This window comes from Berghia stephanieae, chromosome 2, assembly GCF_034508935.2.
Source record: "Berghia stephanieae isolate SIO BIC M18660-M18661 chromosome 2, UCSD_Bste_1.3, whole genome shotgun sequence".
Lineage (NCBI taxonomy): Eukaryota > Metazoa > Mollusca > Gastropoda > Nudibranchia > Aeolidiidae > Berghia > Berghia stephanieae.
In genome coordinates this window covers 59,984,731-59,997,230 of record NC_088361.1, presented here as the reverse complement: position 1 = coordinate 59,997,230, position 12,500 = coordinate 59,984,731, and the positions used below count along the sequence as shown (strand labels likewise).

The 12,500-nt window shown below is 33.0% G+C and overlaps 1 protein-coding gene across 5 annotated transcripts in view; it reads left to right on the top strand.

Annotated features, from left to right (window-relative positions):
* The window catches only part of LOC144965259 (cytosolic carboxypeptidase 1-like), a 54,839-nt gene that overhangs the window by 5,855 nt on the left and 36,484 nt on the right, over window positions 1-12,500 (top strand). For 2 of the 5 annotated variants that reach the window (XM_078900405.1, XM_078900408.1), the window contains exons 2-7: window positions 9,118-9,180; window positions 9,568-9,698; window positions 10,299-10,366; window positions 10,665-10,731; window positions 11,374-11,523; window positions 11,879-12,010. In XM_078900405.1, coding sequence (XP_078756531.1) covers window positions 9,118-9,180; window positions 9,568-9,698; window positions 10,299-10,366; window positions 10,665-10,731; window positions 11,374-11,523; window positions 11,879-12,010 — 611 coding nt within the window. Of the gene's footprint in view, window positions 1-1,564; window positions 1,781-4,284; window positions 4,466-9,117; window positions 9,181-9,567; window positions 9,699-10,298; window positions 10,367-10,664; window positions 10,732-11,373; window positions 11,524-11,878; window positions 12,011-12,500 lie in introns of those variants that run through there. The other 3 variants (XM_078900407.1, XM_078900406.1, XM_078900404.1) reach the window with 3 other exon arrangements.

Genomic DNA, 12,500 nt, shown 5'->3' with positions numbered 1-12,500 from the left:
CTGGGCCTTTTTCTGCTTGAATAATCAGACGTCCAATATTTATTTCGATAACGATCTTCTCATGGTTGATTGTGAAATTCCAAAACCATTGCCGTCCTCTTTAATGACTTATCGATAGATACAAGAAGACTTCTTTTCGCAGCTTTACGAGAGTGGAATCGATAGAGTCCGTACCGTACCCTGTTGTTAAAGTTTTTGAAACCTTTAAAGGCCATGTGAAACGTTCACGCATAGACAAAAATTTGTCAAAGTTATATAAACAGTGTTTGTTAATTTGACAATATTGCGTATACAATCACTATTTCAAATGATTTAAAGCGAGAGTTTTCCTATCCGTCTTTGGTAATTGGGACATTATGTAGATAATATGCATAAATAATAAATTCAAAATTTAATATAAACTACATAAGCGGTGTGTTTATAACACTTAACGCGAATTATTATTATTTGGAAAGAAGTATGACGTGAACTCATAATCACTACGTCAGCTCAAGATTTTTTGGATATAGATTAGATGAATTCTTTCATACTTTGAGGGGCGTAACTTGTTTTCATTTTTTACAGTGTAAAATCTCTAATTTTATGTCAGCTGTTTTAAAGTAGTTTTTTGATATGTCTTAAATAAGAAAACTTTTTTAATATGGCATCAATACGGTCCAAAATCTAGATTCAGTTAAGACACATTGATTCAGAGATTGACACAAATTTTTACAAGCTGAGAAAAACCAGAAAAACACGCGCCATTAATAAAAAATCTGACTATAAACAAATGTATAATTATAACTTTTAATTAATTAAAATTTAGACTATGAGTAAGTAAATTTCCCCCCCCCCCCCCTCTCTCTCTCTCTCTCTCTCTCTCTCTCTCTCTCTCTCTCTCTCTCTCTCTCTCTCTCTCTCTCTCTCTTTTATTGCCCAATATAGTTTTGTTTTTCCTTACCTATCTGTTTCGTAGAGGTCGGCCGTGAGTCAAATACGCTGGGTGGCGGCTGGCTGCTGGTAAACCATTTATTGTCCGATTGTGGCGGTGAGGGTGGGTTGGTAGCTGAAGGCAATGGTCTGGCATACGCTTGTGGATAAGCTCTCCTAGGGGTCAGTTCATTGAGGCCGGTTTTGTAAATCCTTGGATTTTCACTGATTGACAGATGGGTAGCGAGACAGAGCTGCGAATATACAGGGAGGAGATTTGAATGGGTAGTAAAATTCTGGCTTCCCTTTATGAGCCGTGATAGGCAAAGGATTTCAATTGACAAACCTTGGACAGCTCCACTGATCTTATCTTAAACTAACAGGTTACTATTATGTTAGTTTGGATGGGGAAAAATAAGTAGACAATAAGAGAGAATAAGCAGCAAAGCAATAACTTGTTTTCACCGTTCCTTTATTTATTGTTTTGCTGACGAATTGTTTGTACCCGAAATGTTCATTTTCTGTACTGTTCCCATCCTAAGCCTTTCCATTTTCACCTTTTTTGTTAGTATTTTCAACGGAGGCCAGCCTAATTAGGCCAGACTCGCCTGTGAGATTTGTTTCGGATGTTAACAGATTCCATTTTTGTAACTTTTCACGACTGCTAAAACAAAAAAAAAATGGCGTCGCATACAACTTTTAGCGTTGTATGGCAACCAGTATAAATCCTTATTAGGAAAAAAGGTCAGAAATTCAGCAGATAAAAATATGTGTTCATGTAAATTGACCTATATTCAGTAAAGTGAGAAGTTTATAATTTTGCATCAGGATTAATGCAATGTATCAAAGCGTTAGTGGTTCGTTTATTTAAGTAAGTTAAAACGAGATTGGTGTATTGAAGTTGAAGTTGAAGTGTCAGTCAGAGTGTCAGTTGTCCAGTTGTCCGGTCTAGACTAGACTGTAGTCTGTAGATTCACTGCAAAAACTCACCTAGTATCACATAATCAATTGCATAGTCTTCAAATGCCTGCTGTTTACCAATTATTTCCCCCCTGCTCAAATAATAATAGACTAGAGTCTAGACTAAGTTGACTAAGACTAAGTGTGAGTGTAGATTGCGGCTATCCGGACTCGAGTCTGAATAGTCTCCCGTGGCTCTTCGGACTCACATTCCAATGCGCATGTGCAATCAACCAATTAATCGGACTCAGTCTTTATAGTCTCCCTTGGCAGTATAATTTTTGCTTGTTTGTCTATTTAAAAAAAAAATAATTTTATATTTTAATTATTGATCATTATATAAAGTTAATGCAAATCAAAATTACGATTGTAGTATCTATTAACAGGTAGTCTAAATGTGGCGTAGTTGCACACATATGTAATGGCTTGTGATCGCATAGTGGTATTTTTGATAGATAGTAATATTATCCTTTGTGTTGTGTTTTATATGTTAATAATGACGAAAGAGTTCAAGGGCCAATGATGATAACTGAATGCACAACATCAAGACATTCAAATAAAAGTCCAGATTCCAAGTTTCATTTCTTACAGTTTTATTTGTTGTGATAAATTCAAAATCCAAATCATGATTAATTCCAAATCCAAATCACATAGCATGGTCATAATTCAATCAGTTTCATAAATTCCAAATCCGTAAAATCAGTCCAAATGTAAAGTCATTTTGCCTAAGTAACCATTTTCAATATGCGTGGAATAATTCTAAGTCCGTAAAATATAGATTCTTAGTAGGACGTTAGCACTGGCAGCATACTTAGAAACATGCAGCTCATCGTAAAGTAGAATGCCGAATCCTGTTTTCATTAGAAACATCCAATTTTATACCTATCGAAATTTTTACCCATGATTCCATTAAAATTACACCTCCTACGAGTTTTGACAGTTCCCTGACAGTCTAAATTCCACCCCCTAAAAGTAAGATCAAATCATATTCAAACCTGAAACGTCAATTCCTACATATTAATGTCAAACCCCACCTTTTGTGATATAACGTTATTTTGATTTATGTCCCTTTCACCTGTTCCAATGTCCCTAAACCAATTTAAGAATGATTGAATAACTAGTACTCAACACAAAAACCTGTCCACTAACTTGTACCTAAAACTGTCCCAAACGTATCATTCACAGGTCCCAAACGTATCATTCACAAACTAAGTTTTATTGATATAATTGCATTGTGAACGCATTAAACCCATTTGCTGGAATAATTTATCATCCGGCACTAAAATTCTTAGATAGCCCTTTGCATAAGCTTACTCTCTTACATAAACCCGGTTTATGTGACGAAAAAGACAAAATAATAGATCAATTGGACGTTCAGATAGAAATAAAAGAAACGAGTTAAACTCTTCAAAAGTAACAAAAGTCAGTCAAAGTAACTGTGGTTTAAATTAAAAGATTTTCTAACAACATGACACAATGTCCAAATAAAATCAGGACAAAAATGAATAATTTAAAAATTACATATTTTGATAGTGTGAGGCAGGCAACAATCTGTCTACAGTCCAAAGTAGGGGTTATGAGCTGAGTCAGTGTGATATGGGCAAAACAGAAATTCTTCTGAGCTCTTTTTCTAGTTCTTTACCACCCTCTACCTACTGCCCAGATTGTGTCATCCTCCCCTCTGTATGCGCACGAACATTCGAGTTTGAGTCCGAATAGCCCTGGGAGACTATTCAGACTCGAGTCCGAATTGCCACTTCGATAAATATAAGTGATGATAATCCTCTGTGGAATTCCGGGATTTTGGCATGTTTTCATAAATTTTCCACTGATTTTGCCGTGTCAAAGATTTCCCTCTGATAAAAGCTCGACTCAAGTATGAGACTATCATCGTCATATCTTCTTCTTCTTCTTCTTCTTCTTCTTCTTCTTCTTCTTCTTCTTCTTCTTCTTCTTCTTCTTCTTCTTCTTCTTCTTCTTCTTCTTCTTCTTCTTCTTCTTCTTCTTCTTCTTCTTCTTCTTCTTCGTGTTGTGGAAACCTCCAATATTGTCCAGGATCACTCCACAGTTTGTAGGGTATTACATTTTAAACTTGTTAAAACACTGCACATACTGCTAATAAAAAAAACATAGATTAAAAAGTCACGATGTGAGCTCTAGCAACTGCGTGAAGGCATGTTGGCAACCGTTTTCAGCCACATCAGCTGGGAGGCTATTCCACAGTTGGGCAGTGAAAGGGAAAAACGAGGACAGGTGGGCGTCCGTTTTTGATGTTGGGATGGTTACTCTTGCTGCGTGTCCCCTCGTTATTCTTGTGCTGATATCTTTGATGTCGTTTAGAAGTTTAAGACATGACTTTTCTTAGTAGATCTTATGGAACATTTTAATTTTATCTATTTTTCTTCTCTTTTCCAGAGGTTCAAGGCCAATCCGTTGTGTTATTTCAGATGCTGTTTTTCTTTGGATGTTTTCTAAAGTATCAATGTTTTTCTTTGTATATGGGTCCCAGATTGAGCTGCCATACTCCAAAATTGGTCTAACAACAGTTTTATAAACAAGAGATTGAGTTGAAATTGGGCATCTTTTTAAATTGCAGGTGATGTAAGCACTTGTTTGATTTTCCTTTGAAGCTAGGTGACATATGTGGTCGTTCTATTTAAGGTTTTTAGCAAACTCAATGCCAAGGTATTTTGCTGCCTTTACATGTTCCAGGTTTTGACCATGAAGTTGGTGTTCAAATGTAATCAGTGCTTTCTTATTTGTGATGGTTGGAACATTGCACTTTGGTACCTTGAATTCCTTTGGATTTATTGTTCCCCATTCTTGTAGTTTAGCTAGATCATCATTTAGTGTTTTGCAGTCATCTGTTGTTCGAATCTTATTATATAATGTTGTTTTGTCAGCAAAGAGACGTACTTTTGACCTTATACCTTGTGGAAGATCATTTATGTACTCTAAAAATAGGGTGGGTCCAAGGACTGAGCCCTGAGGTACACCTGCTGTCACCATTCCGATAGTGGAAGTCTCGACGTCGACAAGAACTTGTTGGGTGCGATTGTCCAGAAACACTGCAATCCATTGTAAGGTTTTGTTTCTAATGCCAACATCATACAATTTCTGGATTAGCTGGTGGTGAGGAATCTTGTCGAAGGCCTTGGCAAAGTCCAGTAGCACTAGATCAGTTTGACCTCTTTTGTCAATAGCAGCTGACAAATCATGTGTTATTGATATAGGTTGTGTTTGGCATGATAGGTGCTTTCTAAATCCGTGCTGTTCATCACAAAAAAACTGTTAATTTCGAGATATTCAGTTATTGAGGATGTCACTATATATGCTCTAACAGTTTGCAGCAGATGCAAGTCAATGAAATGGGACGGTAGTTTTGAGGTCTGCTTCTATTACCTTTCTTGTAGATGGGTTGGATAAGAGCGTGCATCCAAACAATTGGTATGCCTCCCATTTCAAGAGAGAGTTTGAATAAGTGTGTAAGGGCAGGTGCAAATTTGTTACTCAATATCTTTAAGAGACGAGATGGTATTTTGTCAGGGTCACATGCTTTTTTTGGATCTAGTGTTGCGAGGAGTTTGGAAACGCCCTCTACTGTCACATTGATTTCGGTCATAGTGTTGTGATCGTTTTATTCGCCTTGTAGTTGTTGAGTGAAAATTTTGGCTTGAGCTTTTCAAGCAAAAATAGAACAGAATTGTTTATTAAGTATGTCTGCTTTTTCCTTTGCGTCAGAGTGTAATACATTATCATGCTCAAGGGGCACTATACCAACCGAATCGCACCTCCTATTTTTTATAAATTTCCCAGAGTTTTTTGTTTGAGTCTTCACTCACAACTTCCTTAACATGAATATGATAGGCTCTTCTACTCTCTCTTTGCGTTTCTTTTTTTTCAGTTGGGCGTAATTGTACCAGTCTTTCTTACTGTTGGACTGTCTCGCTCTGCTCCATGCCTTTTGTTTCCGTCTGGATAACCATTTGATAGTAGTGTTTATCCATGGTGGAATTTCCTTGAGCTTTCCTTCATTGGTACATGTTTGGACATCCTTTGGTTTAGGTGGTCATTGATGGCAATTCAAATATCCTCGGTGCTTTTACAGTGTTGATTAATTATGTTTTCACTAAAAAGACATGTTTCTGTCCGCATTTTGGCGATATTTGCCTTTTTCCAAATAGTAATAGGGTGCGATTTTTGTGTGATTTTGTTTGCTTTGATTGTGCTTTCCGTGATGAGGATGTCATGTTCACTCATTCCTGGAATGGTTGTACACTTGACAATTAAATTTGGTCGATTTGTGATAAATGAGTCAAGGATATTTGTACCCCTTGTTGGACTTTTGTTTTTGCAATTTGTTAATAAATGCTTGGTTTATAGATGAGGTGTATTGGTAACTGTTTTTTTTCCTTGTTCCCAATTGATATCAGGTAGGTTCAGATCTCCGCTTAACCAGAGTACATTTTTCGGGTCTAGGTTATCAAATACAACGTGTTATCTCAGTCATTTGTTCATAGTTGAATTTGAAGGTGCCCTGTACATAGCGCCCACAGTGAGTAGGCCTTGTTCTGTTTTGATATTTATGAACACTGATTCTGATTTTGCTTGAATGTCAAGCTTAAATACTGAGAGGTTCGTTGTTGTTGCAACCATCATACCTATCTCCTCTATCTTTCCTGAACAGGTTGAAATCTGTTTCTGGTGGAAATATTTCACTGTCCTTTATTTCAGAATGTAGCCATGTTTCAGTACCTATGATTATGCCTGGTTTTATGTCTGATATCAATTTCCGAAATTCGGGCAGTTTTGGAGTTACACTTTGAAAGTTTATGGTCATAGTTCTAAACATGTTTCTCAGTTCACCATTTCGATCACTGTTAGTTTGCCTGTTTGCTATGTTAAGAGAGTTATTATTGAGTTGATCGGTTATTGTTACTCTTTATTGCATTTGGCCTCATGTTGGTCCTTCTTCCCCTCTTTGCTGTTATTGTCTTATTTTTAGATGTCACATCCTCGCTTTGTTTACTTAAGTCTTGCACACCATCAAAATGATCAGCTGTTGTCATTGTGTTTTTTTGATATGTTGAGGTCGTTTTCTATTAGCAGGTTGTTGTGAGTGTCGTTGACTGGTATGTTGATCAGAGACCTTGGAAACCGTTGTGTGTTATGTACTTTGTGTGTTCAATTAGAATGAAAAGGTGGAGGTCGTGACCTATTTGAATATTTACTTTTCTTTGTTTCCCCACACCACCACGACTTGATGGATCGACGATCGGATCGATCGCTGTAGTCTTGTGTCATTTTGACACCTATGCTCAATTTTGGTGACACTCCCATTTTTATGGCGTCAGTCTAGACAAACTGGCACCTGGCACCAGATGTAAAAAATGAGACAAGGCAATTGATGGTCAAAAAGGAAAGGGGGTACGGGAGGGAGTAAATGAGTCTAGATTTTAGTTGTAAGTAGGTTCAGGAGAGGTAGTACAGTTTATAGGTCCGTTTAAAAAGATAATTATTATAACTTCCCCCCTAGTAGAAAAAAAAAGCCCCATCAATTGAGCTACTCTCTCTCTCTCTATCTCTCTCTCTCTATCTCTCTCTCTCTATCTCTCTCTCTCTCTCTCTCTCTCTCTCTCTCTTTTTCTTTTTTTTTTTTCACTCTCCCTCTCTTTCTTTTCCCACTCTCTCTTTCTGTTTCTCTCTTTCTATCTTTCCCTTATCCATATATCTCTCTTAACCATTCTTCTATCAATCCTCTAGTTTACTTTATAAACTTCATCCGGTTATAGAGAGATGATATTAATCTGTTACAATTATAAGGGGTGCTCAACTTAGTTTACTCTTTTTACCTTTGTTTTTACAATGTTTTACAATTTTAATTTATTAAAGATACTTGAGTCTTATTTTTAAGATCTGTAACCACTGTGCTGCAAGTAATAAAGATAAAAAAAATAAAAACAAATACTTTCCGGCATTTTGACCAAAAGTTAATTTTAAATCTCTGGAATAGAAAGTATTTTTCAAAAATCGTTTTAAGGAAAGGACAATTCATTAAAAATACACATAAAGTCAGTTGTATTATGTGAAATGATGGTGATGTGTGTTCTGTGTGTATCATGTTTGTATACAAACAAATAAAGTGAAGATAGATAAACACATACCTAACTGTCAATGTCACAGTATATCATCAGTGATCAACATCACCAGTCGTATTTAAAGAACCTATAATTAATCCTTTTTTTTTACGTTGGCTTTTTGAAATTAGTTTGAGGAACCCAGTGTTCGAGGTAAAAATTAGTTTGAGGAAGGAATAGAATGATAACAAAGTTCAATAATTTTAAAATTTGAGACATTCGAATGAGTTCGAGGAAATGGTATTGTAGTTATAACATTAGAAATAAATTTGTTGATTTTAGCACACTTTTATTCATTTTCAGCTATGTTATAGATTGTTTAAGGTAATTAAATGCAGGGAAGCAATTAAAATTTTTAAATTTTATTTTATTGTCTTGTATCAATTTACCTCCTTGGTTTTTAACGTTTACTGTTACTGTTAATGTTAGCTTAGAATTTTTTTAAACTTTTGTTGTAATTTTTGTTTTGTTTTTTGGGGTAAAATTTTTTTATTTTATTTGTACGTGATTTACATTGTCAAATATTGTTTTGAAATAATTGCATTGTGCTTCTTTACAGCCTTGTTGGTGTTATTCTTATTTGGTCTTCAATTTGGTCAGAAATTTAGAAGCTTTTATCCTGCTTGTCCCATGATGTTAAACTACAGTTGTTGAAATTGTTGGAATTTTTAATATCAGTCGGCATTTGACATTTGAGTTTGCTGTATATTTCTTGTTATTTTCTCTTTAATATGAGCTATTTCAATTTTTTTTTTTCAGATCATAATCTTTTTTTTTCAAATACACTGTTCCCCTTATGTAATATTAAACATGTGTGCATCGAATTATGCTGAGATTTGAAACATTCTATGAATATAAGATTATCTAGATTAAATTACAAATGACCATAGCAAATGAAAATAGCCACCATGCCAGACTTTTTAGCTCTTCTCAGGTGACAAAATAGAATATTGGCTTTTTATTGATTTAAAACCTTAGTGATGTCTTGGTAAGGACAGCATTTTTCATACCCAATGTTTAATACTTCTTTGATCCGGATTTATACTTCTTTGATCCGGAATAATTCAAGATGTGTCACAGTTTTAATTGATAATATTTTTTTCTTACACAGGAATAAATATGCTAAAATTATGAGTTCAAACATGGGTGAAACATCAGAAAAAGCCCATGACAGGTAAATATATGATTCCACTATTTGTTTTTTCATTAGATTTCAAAGTAACTGTCGGCCATACTTGATGGAACTAAATGCCTTTGCCAAAACAAAAAAAAGAAAATGTTTATAAACCATTTTTTGTTTATTTTGCTTTCACAAACTTCAGGTAAGCATAATCGGTCTTCTCAATTAGTTATTTTTATTTCAATTTGTTGTAATTAACTATAAAGTAAAAAATATAAAACTGAAATCAGTGAAAAATTCTATTTTTTTGTTGATCTTTTTTTTTTCTTCTAATATTGAAAAAATGTTTGGAAATCGAATGAAAAATACCTGTATATACATTGTAGATATATATTGAAAGTTGTATTGGCCTTTTTTGTTGTTGTTGTTGAAATGAAACAGAAATCGTGTCAATTATTGGGTCCAACATGTTGCAAAGATCATCAACAAGTCGGGAAGAAAACCAAATCCAGATGATGTTCATCAAATCAGATATGGAACTTCTAAAATATACCAGATTGTGCAACCTCTTGGTGTGTAAACATTATTAATTTAATTAAATGTCCATTTTTTCTTCTATTTTATTATTAAATACCGTAGTAAGCAATCAATGTGTGGTTTGATAAACATCCTGAATCTAGTTTATTATTGACTAGAAGACAGTCTAATAAGTAATTAATTGATGTTGGTAATTTTCTGTCATTAAGAAAAATGTATATTTTCAAGTGCAACTTTAAAAATAAGAATAAGATAGTAAAGAATACAATGCAGCCTGCTTTGGCATTTGACAACAATCAGAAGAATTCAGAAAAGTTATAATAATTATCACCAAAACAAGTAGTGATGCGCCATATTTTTGCTCTATAACTACTGATATTTATTCTGTTGGTTTTTCTCTCCTCTAAAATATGTATATAAATCATTAAAAACTGTGTTCAATTGTAGACCTGTTGTACATTGCAGTGTAAAATTTTGAAAAATAATTTTTTGAATTTGTTTAATTTTGAAAACATCCCTATAATCTTATCCAATCTACAAGATTTTCAAATAAAATTTAAGCATATTAACATTATTTAAAACAAGACGTGTTTGTTTTTGCAGATTACTCATAGTTTTGATTTTTTTTTCCCCAGAAAAATCTGGAAAAGATGCCGTTGTTAAGCAGTCAAACTTGGTGGATACCTTAATCACTATCTTACAGGTTAGTTAGCTTATTGAATAATATAATTTCATTGGTCTCTACTTGTTTTTCAATAATCAGTGTATAATTAGATTGTTATCAAAATAAACTTCAAACTACAATTATTTTGCACTTACATTGTAAGTTAAATATCCAAATTGTAGTTTTTGACTTGATCATGATATCTATTTGTAAAGCATGTGTTAGCTTATGTCATGTTAAAATAGTTTGTTATAAATGTTTTCTAATATTTAGTATAAAAATATTCTTTCCCGTTTTCCCTTTCACGCAATTTTTGATTATTTTTTTTTAAACGCAGCTTGTCAATTGTGAACATACCGTGAGCAACACAATAAACATCTTCATCGAAGTAGCGGGTAAAACACGTGAGTAAAAACCCCATCAGATTTTAAAAAGTACAAACTCACAATTTTTTATTCTTTGTTGAATATAATGCAATGTAACAATCTGCATTTTAAATTATTTATTTTATTTTCAATTTTCAAATTGTTTTGAGCAAACATAATCATGATTTTTTTTATAAACAGGCTGACAAGACAACTCATCATTGATACATTTTAATTAAAAGTTTGATGTTTATATATAATTTGAAAAAAAAAACCCAAAAATACAACAAATATATATATATATATATATATATATATATATATATATATATATATATATATATATATATATATATATATATATATATATATATATATATATATATATATAATTAAGTGTGTGTTTGTGTGTAGTGATAGCATATGAGTGTCATCTCAATAACAACAACAAAATGTTGCTGAAGGAATTTCTAATTTTTCATTATTTCCATGTTTATCCTTTTAATTTCAGTAAGTTGTTATTCTGAAATCCAGTGAATACTTTAGGGTTTTTAGCAGTGCTTCTGAATTTTCAACTATCCAATCTATGATCTTAACGCAGGGGAATATTTTTTTACAATTTGATTTTTAAATTTTCAAAGAAATCTCAAAAGTAACAACTTCTTTTCAAAATTCTTTCAGAGGTTGCAAAAAGAGCGTCAATTATGGTAAATAATGGATTGACTACAGTGCTGCTCCAGATGTTGAAATTACATCAAACCAATGATGTTGTCATTTCTGATGACACTTTGATATCCATTCACATACTGCTTAGCCGAATTGGATTTAAAGGTATAAGTGGACTTCAAAATTCTGTTATTTATAAGTATAACAAATTACTGGTTTTAATTATTGTTTTGGTACCCAGCTGTTTTGATAAAAAGATTTTAATTTCAAAAAAAAATTATAGTCTCATTTAAGAATTTTATCAAAATATCTAAAATATTGTTTATAATGCAACTATCAGTTTCACCAAAACTCTTTTAATTTGCTTGCATTGAAAGGCTACCATCATCTACATTTGTTTATTATGCCATGTTAGCAGAGATTTGTTGTTTTATTTGGTTTGAGTTTTTAAATTATGATCACAACACATTCTCCACGTATGTTTCAAAAGACAATTTTCAATGATTGTTTTTTATTCCAGATCGAAAATTAGCAGTGAAGGCAAGGCTTTATCAAAGTTTATTGGTGACAGTAAATTTAATAAAATCGCATCTTCATCATTTTCGCTACCTTCAACCTTTGTTACAAGTTTTACGAATCTACACAAACAATAGTAAGTTAGTTCATATCCTTAAAAAAATATTGAATGAATACAAATAAAATTATCTCGATTCAATTTCAAATTTTTGATAGAAGTTTTCATTGAAGTTGTTGATGAATATTAAAAAGAAAATCAGCTTGGTTGGTAATATGATATATAGTATTTTTAAAAAGTAACATATCACAGACACTTTTTCATGAGAAAAAGAACGAAACTTGTATGGGAATATTGTCTACATATTTTGATGTGTTCATTGTGGCATCCCATACCTTTTCGATTTTGAAGTAATGTAACAAATCTGATGCAGTACAATTTTCATTCTTGTCTCAGACAAAACGATAATATTTCTCTTGTCACCTTACATCAGGTGAACTACAAAATGACTTCAGTGTAATTAATAACGTCTTTTAATAAAAAAAAATTGTGATAAAGAGACTGAAAGAACTATGTTTAGAGCTCGTTTGCAGTTTTTAGTTTTCAGGCAAAATCAGGCACTTCTTTG